The sequence below is a fragment of the Lycium barbarum genome, chromosome 12 (genome assembly GCF_019175385.1).
Source record: "Lycium barbarum isolate Lr01 chromosome 12, ASM1917538v2, whole genome shotgun sequence".
Classification (NCBI taxonomy): domain Eukaryota; kingdom Viridiplantae; phylum Streptophyta; class Magnoliopsida; order Solanales; family Solanaceae; genus Lycium; species Lycium barbarum.
In genome coordinates this window covers 90226264-90242462 of record NC_083348.1, presented here as the reverse complement: position 1 = coordinate 90242462, position 16199 = coordinate 90226264, and the positions used below count along the sequence as shown (strand labels likewise).

General features: G+C 34.8%; 1 protein-coding gene across 1 annotated transcript; it reads left to right on the top strand.

The window, feature by feature from the left end:
* On the top strand, positions 1 to 9474 carry LOC132625017 (phospholipase D delta). Its single transcript, XM_060339782.1, has 10 exons — positions 1 to 1247; positions 1507 to 1623; positions 2173 to 2367; positions 5391 to 5693; positions 5767 to 5835; positions 5971 to 6118; positions 6614 to 6762; positions 7383 to 7541; positions 8528 to 8728; positions 8852 to 9474. Exons 1-10 carry the CDS (start codon positions 279 to 281, stop codon positions 9146 to 9148), a joined length of 2607 nt encoding a protein of 868 aa, XP_060195765.1. The 5' UTR covers positions 1 to 278; the 3' UTR covers positions 9149 to 9474.
* The last annotated feature ends 6725 nt before the right edge of the window (positions 9475 to 16199 follow it).

The following is a 16199-nucleotide window of genomic DNA, read 5'->3' as shown; positions in this document are numbered from 1 at the left end:
AATTCAATCCCCCTACTTACTACACCTCCACCGCTACGCTGTCACCACTTCGTAGTCGTAAAATCCCAGTAAAGCAAAAACAACTTGCAGTTATTCACCACTTTAATCACAACGTGACCCCATTTTCAACACATCATTTCAGTTACCCCAAAAAATCTTTTCTAAAACCCCAATTTTCGTATATATCCCTTTCTTCAATTTATCTATCCTTCCCTACTATGTTCCTCTAAACACTACAATAATCTCAACAAAAAAAAAAAAAAAAAAAAAAAAAAAAGATGGCAGAAAATTCATCTCAACAAAACTTGATATGTTTACATGGAGATTTACAAGTTCACATAATCCAAGCACGTAGTTTACCAAACATGGACTTAACCACCGACCGTTTACGCCGTTGCTTTACCGGCTGTGACGTCTGCCGTCAACCACCGTCAAACGACGATGAACACGACGGCGTCGACCACGGCACAATTCCCAATGCGAAAACCTCAACCCAAAAAATCCATCACCGGAGAATAATAACAAGTGACCCATATGTAACTGTGTCTGCCCCACATACTGCTCTTGCACGTACACGTGTCATTCCCAATTCACAAAACCCTGTTTGGGATGAACATTTTAATATCCCTTTAGCACACTTTATGGACTGTTTGGAAATTCGTGTTAAAGATGATGATGTTTTTGGTGCTCAAGTTATGGGTAAAGTTACTATTCCTGTTAATCGTATAGCCACTGGTGAGGTCATTTCAGGTTGGTTTCCTGTTATTGGTGCTTCAGGTAAACCACCAAAACCAAACACGGCTTTGAGGTTATGGATGAAATTTGTTCCTTATGATAAAAACCCATTGTATAAACGAGGAATTGCTTCAGATCCAGAACATTTAGGTGTTAAGAATGCGTATTTTCCGTTGAGAAAAGGGAGTTCAGTGAAGCTATATCAAGACGCTCATGTTAGTGATAGTTATAAACTACCTGAAATTCAGTTGGATAATGGTACGGTTTTTGAACACAATAAATGTTGGGAAGATATATGTTATGCGATTTCAGAGGCACATCATTTGATTTACATTGTTGGGTGGTCTGTTTTTCACAAAATCAAGTTAATTCGAGAGACTAAGCGGCCATTACCGCGTGGGGGTGACTTGACACTTGGTGAATTGCTTAAATATAAGTCACAAGAAGGTGTCCGGGTTTTGTTGTTAGTTTGGGATGATAAAACTTCCCATGATAAGTTCCTTATTAACACGGTATGTATGGATCTTTAAACTGTTACTTATTGAATTCCTTGTTAAACTATGTTGAAGTACTTTTGGATACTTTGGTGGCTGTTGTTTTAAATATGTGCTTAGATTGTCTCAGTGTTGCTAGTTGCTATTATTTTAATAGTGTTGCTCAATGTATATTATAGTGAATTATCTTTTTTCTATTTGCTTTTAAATGAGTGCATCATTAGTTGTAGTTCTTGTTGGTAAGTCTCACTATAGTTTGAGGTGGCCTTGGATGCAGGCGGGAGTAATGGGAACTCACGATGAGGAGACAAGGAAGTTCTTTAAGCATTCCTCTGTAATATGCGTTTTGTCACCACGTTATGCTAGCAGTAAGCTCAGCCTTATCAAGCAACAGGTTAACTTTCATAACCATTTACTCATTTGTTAGATTAAATGTACCTCGAGATCTTCTGATTGTTGACTTCTCTATGTGCCTGTGAAGTTATTGCCCCTTTAACCGTGCCGTTTCAATAGTTTGCGTTCAGAATCAGGCGTTCCATTTGATGGAGGGTGTTCTTTCTTATGAATTGGTAGAATATATTCTTATAAGTTTGCCGAAGAAAGATAGGGATCAGGGAAGAGCTTCAGTTCAGCAGATTAACATAAATATGGATGCTTGCCTTTTGGCTTGACAGAATATTGTCATGAATGAGTGGAATAAAGAAATATAATTCTTCTAAAGCAGCAGTACCTGAGGTTTTGATGGGCTGTGTGAAGCTAAATTTTGTTTGGACGTCATAAATATTCCTTTCTGAGAGTCTCTTAAATGTGTTTTTTTTTGATAAAGGAGTGTCTTCAATGTTTTTATGAATATAAAATCATTTCCCTACCTTTGGATCCATCATTTCCCTTAGATAGATATTGCAATGAAGTGATTTTGTGACCTGAACATTCTTGCTTCCAGGTAATTGGAACCATGTTTACACACCATCAGAAGTGTGTACTGGTAGATACACAGGCACCCGGTAATAATAGAAAAGTTACAGCATTCTTAGGAGGTCTGGATCTCTGCGATGGTCGATACGATACACCTGAACATCGCCTATTCCACGATCTTGACACTGCATTTAAAGACGATTTTCATCAGCCTACATTTCCTGTGAGTAGTTTTTGTTCCCAATATTTCCCTGAATAATTCTGATATCTGTTATATGTACTCTGGCATTCTTTACATAATTGATGGTTTTCCAGAATTGTGAAGGTGGTTAAGGGATCAGCACTCTGAGTGTAGATTCACAAAAAAAACATTGTCTTCAGCAAATGAAGAGATTTCTCTTCATTTTATTTGTTCATTCTTTTCTAGAACCTTGGTTCTGGGAATTTTATGTTCTGCTAAGTTTTTCCTTGCAGAATTTGGAACAACAGTGATTGCATTCAGCAGACACTGAAATGGGCTTGTGGAATACTGCTTATAGAAATTGGTTGGTTGTGGTAAATGGCTAGTGTACTTGACCCTAGTGGGACGTTGTGGGCACTAACAGCAGATTTGTTATACTTAATTATCAAAAAGGATAACAGCAGATTTATTGTCATTTGTTGAGAAAATACTCAAAATACCCCCCAACGTTTGACCAAAATCCCAACTACACACCTAACCTTTGCGGGGGTCCTATTACCCCCCGGACAAATTTTTTCAGTATCAAAATGCCCCTTTTTTGCTGATGTGGACAAGAGCGTGAATGCACCGCTCAGTGACGCGTTATAGCCTTTAAAAAAAGCATCTGACGTGTTTTAAAATGCCAACTGGACTGCCACATAGATAAATTTAAATTCCCTCCATTTTTAGGCTACTTCATCTTCTTCTTCTATTTAATACCCATCTCCATTTTTTTTTGTCAAAATAATACCCATTATAAATCTTCCTTTCACATTTGGGTTTGTTTGGATTATAATCACTGTTTTCCCAAATCAAATTAAAAAAAAAAAATCCGAAGAAAAAAAAAAACGAAAAATCTGGACAAAAAAAAAACAAGGTTGAAAAATCTAATCTTGTTAAAGAAAATCTGATTGGAAGTTGCTTGTTTGGAGTTGCTACTTGTTGCTTGGTTGGAGATTCTTTTAGTTGATTTGGGGAGAAAATTAAACTCTATTGCTAGGAATTTGGAGAAAGCTATGAAAAACACCAAGTGGGTTTCTTTAAATTCTTGATTGTTTGATCAATTTAATGGATGAACTTTGTTCTACTTGGTTTAGGAAGCTTCCTTTCACATTTGGGTTTGTTTGGATTATAATCACTGTTTTCCCAAATCAAATTCAAAAAAAAAAACAAAAAAACTGAAGAAAAAAATAAACGAAAAATCTGGAAAAAAAAAACAAGGTTAGAAAAATCTAATCGAAGGTTCTTGTTTGGAGTTGCTACTTGTTGCTTGGTTGGAGATTCTTTGAGTTGATTTGGGGAGAAAATTAAACTCCATTGCTACGAATTTGGAGAAAGCTATGAAGAATACCAAGTGGGTTTCTCTAAATTCTTGATTGTTTGATCAAATTAATGGATGAACTTTGTTCTACTTGGTGTTAGGAAGCTTCCTTTCACATTTGGGTTTGTTTGGATCAGATTTGAGGAAGTTGGTGTGATTTTTTGTTTTTTCCTAATGAAGATGATGATGATGTTGATGAAGATGAAGGAGAATTGGGTATGGGTTTTCGGATCCTTATATTGAAAATGGAGTATGGAAAATTGAGAGATTTTTTTTTTTTTTTTGAAGAAGAGTAGATGGATGGAGGAAGGGGGGAAATTAATAAAAAAATGGGGGGAAATTAAACATGTGGCACGTGGGCCAGGCGCGTGTGGACAAGCGCCATTTAATATTTGGGGGTTGGCATATTGGACTGCCACATCAGCAAAAAAGGAACATTTTGATACTGAAAAAATTTGTTCAGGGGGGTAATAGGACCCCGCAAAGGTTAGGTGTGTAGTTGGGATTTTGGTCAAACGTTGGGGGTATTTTGAGTATTTTCTCGTCATTTGTTAGTGTGACCATGTCATCTGGAAATAATGAGTTTTAGGTTTAAGTAAAATATCTAAAATTCTTCTTCCGAACTAAAAAGTGTAAGCCATCTGTTAATGTTTTGGGAAATGGTTTGCTGCTGGATATTTGTTAACTATTATCACTCACGTGATTTAAAGGTTACAGTGTTTCAGGCTCTGAAGCATGTTGTAATTAGTTGGGGCGAAAGACACATGGTCCTACACTTACGTAATTGCTGTAGATTCTTTGTTCAGGAGACGTATTAGCTGTTTAATAATGAAAGATAAAATCTGAGGACTGAAACTTATGTTTCTGGATTTTGAATGTTGAAATGTCAACCTTACATAGGGTTCTGACATCCATAATTGCTGTAATTATTTTCAGGAGTTCTATGAGCTGTTTGATAATGATAAAATAAATGTGAAGACTGAAATTTAAGTTCCCGTATTTTGAATATTCAAATATCAGCTTGCCGTTTTCTTCTTTCATTTTTTGTTGTTATGATTTCTTCTTAGTTTTTTTTCTTCTTTTTTTGTGATAATTTGGAACTTATTTATTTATTACTACTCCCTCCGCCCCATAATAAGTGTCACCTTAGGAAACCAAGACATAAATTGACTAGTTTTTTTCAATTTTACCCTTAGACAATAAAGTAACATCTAAATGATGATTGGAAATGCCACATAGTAACTTGGTATTGTTGAATTCTCAATGTCAAAAGGTTTACTTCTTGTGCATGCTCTAATCAAAAGGTAAAAGTAATTTATTTTTATTATATAGGGGTAATTTGGTAAACTTCACATTGCATTATTGGTTTCTTAATATGCGTGTTTTTGGCTAAGTTGACACTTGTTATGGGACGGAGGGAGTAACTCTTTATTGGTCACGTGTTCGTTATTAGCCTTAATATAAATGAGCCTATTTCATCTCTAATAGTCAGTCTCTAATATGTATATCTGTTAGCAATGGAAATATTGACAATATTTTTTTTTTTTTAAATAGCTGTATAATACAATATTTGAGAACTATGATGCTTACATGTTTTCTCTGTTCAGTGATATGTTCCTTTCTTTCATTACTTCTTTTCTGCATTTCTCTCAAAGTTGATTATTCTTTTCTCGGTTTTGATTCTTTTTTTGGTCTCATGCATTAGTCAGGGACCAAGGCTCCAAGGCAACCATGGCATGATTTGCATTGCAGAATTGAAGGACCTGCTGTATATGATGTGCTTATAAACTTTGCTCAACGATGGAGGAAAGCGACAAAGTGGAGGGAATTCAAATTCTTTAAGAAATCATTGTCCCATTGGCATGATGATGCTATGTTAAAAATTGAGCGTATCTCATGGATACTTAGCCCTACTTTCGCTGTTTTAAAGGATCATACTGGTATCCCAGAGGATGATCCTAAACTACATGTATATGGGGAAGATCACTCAGAAAATTGGCATGTACAGGTAGATACTTCTTTGTATTGTGGATATCTTTAAAAAACTTACATCTCTTTCAACTCTCATTCTTTTATTGCAGATCTTCCGCTCCATTGATTCTGGTTCAGTGCAAGGTTTTCCCAAGAGAGTTGATGTTGCGCAGGCACAGGCAAGGAAACCATAACCTTCTCTTCTATTTTCAAACTTTTGCAAAAGTAGCTGTAATGTCTAAGGAACCTTATCTGCTCAAACTTTTGTCTTCCCCTCGCACTTCACATTTTCTTTGGCGTTATATCTTTTGCAGAACCTTGTCTGCTCAAAAAATCTGATACTAGATAAAAGCATTGAAGCCGCATATATTCAGGCAATAAGATCCGCTCACCATTTCATATATATTGAAAATCAGTATTTTCTCGGATCGTCATACGCTTGGGAATCGTACAAAGATGCAGGTCAGAGTTTAATCTTCTTGCTATGTTTCTGAATTGCATATACAAGATTCCACTCTCTAGCGCTGATTAATGTAGGCTTGGCTTTATATTCTTGTCCATATGAAAAGTTGCAACCGTGAATTATTGCAACTCAATGCAAAAAAAAAAAAAAAAAAAAAAGTATTGCAACTTAATGCATTGAAACTCATAGGTACAAATCGATAGTGCCGTAGAATATAGTTCAGGAAAAGAAATAATTATCTAAATGACCGTCTTGTCACTTGGATTGCATCCCCATTTTATAAATTGATCATGGTGTTGCTTCAAACTTGGTAAGATTCCAAATTATGCATCTTCCTAGAAAAGAAATGAATGGTTTTGACATAGTGCAACCTCCTGAAAAAAAATTGTGGCTCCCATAGTTTTCCTAATATTTCTTTTCTAGATGAACTCATTTCCAACACTCTTGGAGTTGTTAAATTGCTTCCTGATTTCATTTGTTGCCCACTTGATCAGGAGCTGATCATCTGATACCGATGGAATTGGCACTGAAAATCACTAGTAAAATTAGAGCCAGGGAACGGTTTTGTGTATATGTTGTCATGCCCATGTGGCCTGAAGGGGACCCTAAGACACTCAGTGTGCAGGAAATACTCTTCTGGCAGGTAATTTTTCCTGAAACTCTTTGATTATGTCTTTTGGATGTTAATAAAGAATATAGGTAGTTTTAAATGAGCAATGATTAGGTGATGCTGGCCACAACAATAAAAGAAATGATTAGGTGAAGCTGGCCTCAAATAGGCAGCTATATCAAGGATACTTTCAGAAGGGGAATGCTGGCTGTCTGAAGGGTTACTGCATCCAAATCTCAGAATGTACTAGTTATAGGGCGTGCATTAGTATAAACAGTGGCCAACTTTTATTTAATATCTATATAGCTTTTCTTTGTTTAATGTTTTGAAAGAGCAAATTTTCTTATCCTTTAGAATGGTATTATTTCTTTCCTTAAACATGCAAGGACAAGCGAGAAAATGGACATTGAAAAAGGATGTTTATGTCATTATTGTATGTTTGAGGACCTGATAGAATAATAGGTGAATTTGATAAAAGATGCTACTTTCCATGATATATTTTCCTTCACGCCTCTCATTGTCATTATATTACTATGCAATTTTGATGATTCAATATGTGATTAACTGATTATTGAAGGACCAAGCGATCTGAAAAAAGGTATACAGGAAGAAAATGAGATGTGCTTTTTAACATTTTTGTTTGCTTTCAACAGAGCCAGACAATACAGATGATGTATCAAGTTATTGCAACGGAGCTCAAGTCAATGCAGCTTTTGGACTCACATCCGCAAGATTATTTAAATTTCTACTGCCTTGGTAATCGTGAAGAAATTCCAGGCCCTATCGCTCAATCTTCTGGTAATGGTGATAAGGTAATAAGGAATTTTCTTATTTTAAATATTCTTGTCGTGTATATACACAAAATACACTTAGGAACAAATGAATCGAAGGCTGCCTTTAATATTTGATGAAAATGGGTTCTAGAGTCTTAAATTTTTTAAATAGTATCAAATTTCCTAAACTCCGACGTCTCTCAATTGGTGAATGAGTATTCATTAGCTTGATTACACTAGTTGTAGCGTGCTTTACTATGGACCGCTAGTTGGAGTGGGTAAACCATTTATGATAGAATGAGACTGACTTATAAAGGTGCGAGTGAGATGAGTTCTTCAGGTGAATAGAATAGAGTTGCTTTACTCTAGATTAAGAATTTTGCTTGAAAACTGGTATCTTAAACTTTGCTCTATATCCGAGCCGTAGAGGAGTTCGAGCAAGCAAAGTTCTTTAAGGTTTTAGGTTTAATACCTTTTTATGCAGTGCCAATATTTTTAGTCTTGTCATGCTTCCTTTTAAGGTATGAAGCAGAAGAAAAAACTTAGGGGCCGCTTGGTTGCTTGAATAAGGAGAACTAATCTCTGTATAAAATTAGCATAACCCAATACTTTGGTTGCAATTTTGTCTTTCTCATAAATAATACTTACCTGCATAAGTTATGCGTGAATATGTTATGTCGGATAGAAAGTGAAATAAGAGTGCGGGTATTAGTAGTGCATAGAGTAAGAAACACTAATGACTAAATTAATCCTTATACTGTAAACACAATTTTATTTCGTTTAAAAAGTGCACACATTTTTAAATATGCGAATTGTAATATGTCAAACTAAACATCCAACAAGAATAATCCCCGCATTACAAATTCTGCATTACTATCATGCAGAACTTGTCTCTAAACCATGTGACCCCCCTTACAGTTGTGAGTTGTCACCTCTATGCTTGCTTGATTTTGTTTTATTTTGCTTATCCGGATTTGATCAAGCTTGAATACTTTTTTGAGAAGTTTTCTTTGACGTGCAACCAGATCTCAGACTCATATAAGTTTCAGCGTTTCATGATATACGTTCATGCCAAAGGAATGATAGTGGATGATGAGTATGTTATAATGGGCTCTGCCAACATAAATCAACGATCTATGGCTGGGTCAAAAGATACAGAGATAGCTATGGGTGCCTACCAGCCTCATTATGCATGGACAGAAAAGCAAAGGCGTCCACGGGGACAGGTTTAAAAGAAAATCACATAATGCACATAATTTATCTTGACAAGATGTTGTTAACCAAACACTGATGTTAACAAAATCGTATACATTTATTTATTTATTTATTCATCTCGTCTCTATCTCCAGATCTACGGATATAGAATGTCACTGTGGGCAGAGCACCTCGGGAGAATAGAAGAATGTTTCGAGGAACCGGAGGTATTAACATGCGTCAGGAGGGTGAATGAGGTTGCTGAAGAAAACTGGAAGAGTTACACAGCTGAAAATTTCACTCCATTGCAAGGACATCTTCTGAAGTATCCAATACATGTGGATGCTGAAGGGAAAATAGGTCCATTACCTGAACATGAAAATTTCCCAGATGTAGGGGGTAAAATACTGGGACAATATGCCCCTACTATCCCAGATGTTTTAACCACATAATCTCAAGAAATAACACCGACTGTGAGTCTGTCGTCACTGTAAACATATATAGCTGCAAGACGTTAGTTTGTACATTTTTCTATGTTGTACAATACAGGGCGAAAAACAGGTGGAAATGATTTGATGCGTGTGAAAGATTCCTGGATATTTGATTATGGACTTGTATTTTTGCTGAATATAGAGTAGCTGCAGTCTTTAATGTAATTTCGTTGATGGAACAATTAGTCAAATGTTAGGGAAGCTGTGGATTTACTTCCCTTGGGTGTTAGCTGTTTAACAAGAATTACATTCAAGATATGTAAAAGTACAGATGATTGATGTTTTGATTTCCTGTGTTTTGGTTCATAAGTTCATGGTCTACATTTAAAAATAAAATAAAAATCAATTAATAATTATAGGTGATAATTGTACTGTCGATTAAGAAAAATCTTTGATTAGAGAACTTTATAAATTCCAATTCCTAGTGTCCCCGGTGACGGGGTTGTTAATCAAAGATCTTCTTGCTTCACATGATTTATTCAGCCACTTTATTTTTTATTGTATAAAGTTCAACACACCTAAAATAGTGTCTTGCAATTTAGAACCCGTATAATTAATACATTCATAAGTTATGAAGAAATTTATGTATTATTTTATGTAGGATAAAAGATGAAATAACTAATACTCCACATAAATAATTAAACCATATATAACTAATTCATACATAAAATAATACATATATTTCTTCATAACTAATTCATATATTAATCATACTTGGATAACTCTAACCGGCTACCAAATAACACCCAAAAGCAAAAAAGAAAAGCAGTATACAACTAGTCTTGCTACTAGCACTTTCAATTTATTAAATTGACCACCCGTCCCTTTTGGAAACATCTGATAAAATTGAAATGATATAAAGAAGATTAGCACACACGACTCTTGGGCACAAAAATAAAAAAAAAATGATATTTTTTATGACCCTCTTTTATATACTTTGACTAGCTCAATGCATCACATATCTTGGAGTGTCAAATTTACCTCATGTAACTATAATTCATTCAACTCGTCAAGTGCATCATACATCTTTACCTCACGTAACTTTAATTCGTTCAACTCATCAAAGACTTAGCGAAAAACTTTATTTGACGAATAAATTTTGATTAATCATCTTAACGTTTAGATCGACTAGAAATAACTTGACGAAGTTAGACAACTTCTTTTCATTGGTTTTATTTGTGCATATTGATTTCTTTCTCTCTAAAGAAAAGAAATATTGTTTGTTTTATTTGATATGGTAATTAAATAGAAGAATACAAACAAAAACAAATGTGTTATAAAACTACATAATTGGAAATAAACAAGAGAAGCAAATTAATAACTTTGTAGAAAGGAGGGAGAGATTGTATTTCACTTCTTGTTGATATCTCATCACAAATTGAGAACTTAACCATCTATTTATAGAGATGGTAAATCTCTTGATGAAGTCATCAATGACAACACCAAGAGTTAAAATCAAACTTGTGTTGCTTCATTTTCTTCATTTCATACATGCCACCAAATGTACATGTACCTTGCTTCATTTTCTTCATTTCATACATGCCACCAAATGTACATGTACCTACTCTTATTTAGGACATGTGGAAAACCTAGACTATATGGACATTCATATATATATATATATTTTATAACACTCCCCCTTGGATGTCCATTGATAGATAATATGCCTCGTTAAAACCTTACTAGAAAAAAACCCAGTGGGAAAAATTCTAGTGAAGGAAAAAGAGTACATATTTCTAATAATATACATTTTGGTTGCCTCATTAAAAACCTTACAAGAAAAACCCAGTGGGACAAAACCTTGTATGGAAAAAAGAGTACAACGTGTATTAGCTCCCCTGATGAGAACTTCAGTCCAAGTATTTGAGTCTTCGCATTCCAATCTTGTGCACCATCTTCTCGAAAGTTGCGGTTGGTAGAGACTTGGTGAACAAATCAGCTATATCATCACTTGAACAAATCTGTTGCATGTTGATATCACTATTCTTTTGGAGCTCGTGTGTGAAGAACAACTTTGGTGAAATGTGCTTTGTCCTATCTCCTTTTATGAATCTTCCTTTCAATTGGACAATACATGCTGCATCATCTTCATATAAGATTGTGGGTATTTTATCACATTTCAAACCACACTTTTCTCGAATGAGATGTATCATTAACCTCAGCCACACAACTTCACGGCTCGCTTCATGAATAGCTATTATCTCAGCATGATTCGATGAGGTAGCCACAATAGACTGCTTTGTAGATCGCCAAGATATGACAACGCCCCCACAGATGAATACATAGCCTATTTGAGATCTAGCTTTGTGTGGGTCAGATAAATACCCTGCATCGGCATAACCAACAAGATCGGGACTGCAGTTAAAATAAGCCTAAATCGATAGTCCCCTTTAGATACCTCAATATGTGTTTAATTCTGTTCCAGTGTCTCCTTGTAGGAGCACAACTACGTCTCGCTAACACATTAACTGAAAATGTTATGTTAGGCCTTGTGGTATTGGCAAGATACATTAGTGCACCAATTGCACTAAGATATGGTACTTCTGGACCAAGAATTTCCTCATTCTTTTCTTGAGGTCGGGATGGATCTTTATTCGCATCAAGTGATCGAACAACCATCGGAGTACTTAATGGATGTGCTTCATCCATATAAAATCGTTTCAACACTCTCTCTGTATAGGCAGATTGATGGACAAAAATCCCATTTGTCAAATGTTCAATTTGCAAACCAAGGCATAATTTTGTCTTTCCAAGATCTTTAATCTCAAATTCCTTCTTTAAATAATCAATTGCCTTTTTGAGCTCTGCAGGAGTTCCAATAAGGTTTATGTCGTCAACATATATAGCAAGTACAACAAACTCCGATATTACTTTCTTTATAAAAACACATGGGCAAATTGCATCATTGTTATAGCCTTCTTTTAAAAAATATTCACTAAGGCGGTTATACCACATGCGCATGGATTGCTTTAAACCATTAATAGATGACGTGCCTCGTTAAAACCTTATTAGGAAAAAATCCCGTGGGAAAATGTCCTAATGAAGGAAAAAGAGTACACATATCTAGTAATACGCTTTGAGAGCTGCCTCATTAAAAACTTTGTCAGGAAAACCCAAATGGGACAAAACCTTGGTCAAGGGAAAAAGAGTACAGTGCGTATTTGCTCCCCCTGATTAAAGCATCACATAATTCTTGACGATGATGTGACAAATCATGTATACCAACTTATTATATCTTGAGATTGACAGAGCTTTTATCAGGTCTGTCAAATGATCATTTGACGAACTGGTTGATGATCTGCATCTTCCTTTCTTAGATAGAGTTGCATCATCGCTGTATAATATTGTTGCAATCAAGACAAGTACATCATGACTTGCTTCATAATCTGTTGTTGTGTTTCTATGATTTGACTGTCATGACAATAATCCTTCATGGAAATAGATAACACATCTGGATTGAATTCTTATGTCGATCAGATGAATGCCCTGTATGTCCAAAACACTTGACAGTATTGGTTAGGACAAATACATTCATGTCAGGGCTTTCATTTGCAATATGCAGTTGATCTATTTCAATAACTCCATGTTGGAGTAAATTATATCATGCCTGTAGTTATAGCAAGATATATAAATGCATCAACTGCACAAATATATGGTTCTTCAGGACCATTTCAATTTTCTCATTTCAGCAGATATAATCAAGTGCTTTTGGAAACTCTTTAAGAGCTCCAATAATATTCAAGTCATCAACTTGCATAATAATATGAAAGGTTCTGATTATCATATAGAGACAAGGGTAAACATGATCTTATTGGTACCCTTCGTCAATAAATATTCATTAAGGCGATTTCAGTACATCAGCCTTGATTCATTTAATCCATTTAAGGATTTATAAACAAGTTTCCCAAGAATTTGTATATGCTTCAGGCATTTTGAATCCTTCAGAAATTTTCATATAAATCTTGTCAAGTAATTCATATAGGATGTGAAAACATCTATTTCTATTTAAATGATATGACATCTTCTGGTGTCTGGACAGCAGGTCAAATAAGCTTTATGCTTACCAAGATGCGTCATTTCACTTGATAATAATTTCTAAGTCAGCATGCTTTAATAGACGTAGAATTTAGATCCTCACAATCTTTTACAATATTGCGCTATATTGTATCAAAATATTGTCGACAAGATATCATGTTGTATCGGTTCGCAATTCGACATAACTTACTGAGATCTCATCACTTCATTATTTTCAGGTACCTGAACCTCGCATAAGGTTTCATGAAGTGTTATGTCGTCGGCTCTTCAAGAGCACTTTGCCTCCTTATTATGATCATTTGCTCCTCCTTTGTTTTTTCCAAGGATTATTATATTTGGAACCGATTGGTCTACCATGCTCCATGCATGTTGTAGACTCTATCCTTCAGGGACATTAGGAGCATTTTGCAGATGAAATATGAAATAGTTGGGTCAGCAAATGCTTCCAGCATTTGACTTGAATTATCTGAGGATCATACTGATGATAATTCACAATATATTTCTTAGCTGCTTATTCTCTCCCCCTTATTTTAGTGACATATGTCCCCATTTTCTTTGGGAAAATCCATCTGTGTGTATCATGGTATATCCATTAATCATGTACCACACATCAAATGCTAAAAGATGGAAATATCTAGTTCCTGACCCTGAACCAAATATGAGGGGAGAATTTATCAAAATTTATTGATCTGAAGCATACAAGTGCTATTGTATGCAATATATCATATCTCAGACTAACATCTGAAACTCTGTTCTCATAAGCAATGGTTTAGCTGTATTATGGAGGCATCTAATGCCAAACCAACTTAGATATAAACCAGCATTATCAAGATGATTGTCTTGATTACATATTCTGAAAATTGTGCTTCCAACTCAATCATTTTGAGCAAGCAACTTCATAAATGTCAAACTGCCAGTTGACAATAAACATACATGTGACCGTCTCATAGATGCATCTATTTAAGACATCACATTACAGGTGAAGGGGCCCACATTCACCTTTTATATTTTTCAGAATTTTGGGGATTCAGTTCCAATATTAGCTGGTGTAATCAACTTATCATGAGAACAAGCAACACAAACAAATTCTTGAAGAATCTTCTAGTTCTTCAATATGTTTTTAATACTCAATTAGCACATCAGATTTAAATCAGGACGATCAAAATGGTCTCGTCAACTGATAAAATTATCTGTACCCGTAAACTTCAAGTTTACCATGACGAGTGCTATTTCTTTTGATAAACTTCTGGTTTACTATTGCATGAAATTGTATATCAATAAACTTCTGGTTTATTGTGGTATGTGATCTCATCATGCTCGGGTAACATTTCACTTGTGTATTTCTTAACCATAGTAACTTGAAGATATTTAATAATCCGATCATTTGTAGTCTCAATATGATAACCATTTTTGTTGTTAGTAAACTTCAGGTCTACTACAGTGTTCCGATCGTACCAATTACGATTTACGATGAATGGTATTATCATATATAACATCTTCAAGAGACTTCAATTTCTTTATCATAATCAGATATTATTTGGACATTGCTAGTGTCATGATACTTGTAAATAAATAATTAGCTCTTCTGGAGCCTTTGATCATTAATTTCTATAATCAAATATTTCTTAAATACTTCTGGTACCATGAAAACAAATTTCTGAGTTTGCTACTTCTAGAGTAGATTTCTGAGTTTACTACTTCGGGAGTAAAGCATAGAATATTCAGAATATTACTTCTCAATTATTCTACTTCTTCTGGAGATGATTCGTATTATTTTCACAACCAAATGCACTTTTATAGGCTTTACTACATACTATTACATTCACTTCAGGGAATGAACACGTATTTGCAACATTTATCAAATTTTCTCATTCTTCACGAATGAAATATAATCATTTGAACGTGCCTTAAGCATATCAAATAGTGATAGCTTATAACCTCTTTTGAAATACTGCTACTTCAGGAGCAAATTGAGGTATACATATGGTGTAGAGATTTTTTTTTTTCTAACACATCTTCAGTTGTAATCACAACAAAGCCAACAAAATATTACCACTTCCGATGGTTAATTTTCTTTCTTCAATTTCTGCCAGAGCGTAAGCTTGTATATGCTCATATTTATAATCAAGTTATAAATCCACAAAAAATAAACAAGGTAAAGACGTTACCTGATGAACATGGCTAGATTATAAAAAGGATGTTTGATTTTTTTTTTTTTGACATCCTCAAGTAAAATTCAAAGAATCTGGCTGGAACACATCCAGCAATGAGCATGGCTCTAGTTTGCTGGAATGTTTGGCACTATATTTCTTGTACCGGGCCATCCTTATACCCAATTCTGACAAACTCATGCTGACGCATGGCAGGACTATATTTTGAGGAGTATCACCATGTCACCTGCAGATCACTAGCACAATACACACATCTTACACATAAGAATTAAATAGATACGTAACTGGGGGTGAAATTGTCCACCAATAAGGACCTTGACTCATCCTTATCAAAAGAAGCACCATTAGATATAAAATATAGAGAATATATTTCTCTCCAATCTCACGAGATTGTATCCAAATAAAACTGTACCTGCATCACTAGACTAAAACACGTAATTATAATCATAGGTGATGGACATATTTATTCAAGCTCAAAGGAACCAAAGAGCATAAGTAATTAATACTTATCTTATAAATAGTAGAAGGATTTCATCATTGGCTGAATTTTGAGTTGCTTCGATCTTTCTAAAGCACATGACCAATATGACAGAGTCTCGTGCTGATAACGTGTTATAAAACTACATAATTGGAAATAAACAAGAGAAGCAAATTAATAACTTTGTAGAAAGGAGGGAGAGATTGTATTTCACTTCTTGTTGATATCTCATCACAAATTGAGAACTTAACCATTTATTTATAGAGATGGTAAATCTCTTGATGAAGTCATCAATGACAATACCAAGAGTTAAAATCAAACTTGTGTT

Coding starts and splice junctions, on each gene's coding strand:
- LOC132625017 (XM_060339782.1), top strand. CDS start 279: ATGGCAGAAAATTCATCTCAACAAAACTTGATATGTTTACATGGAGAT. Junction 1,248..1,506: donor ATAAGTTCCTTATTAACACG/GTATGTATGGAT, acceptor CCTTGGATGCAG/GCGGGAGTAATGGGAACTCA. Junction 8,729..8,851: donor AAAGGCGTCCACGGGGACAG/GTTTAAAAGAAA, acceptor CTCTATCTCCAG/ATCTACGGATATAGAATGTC.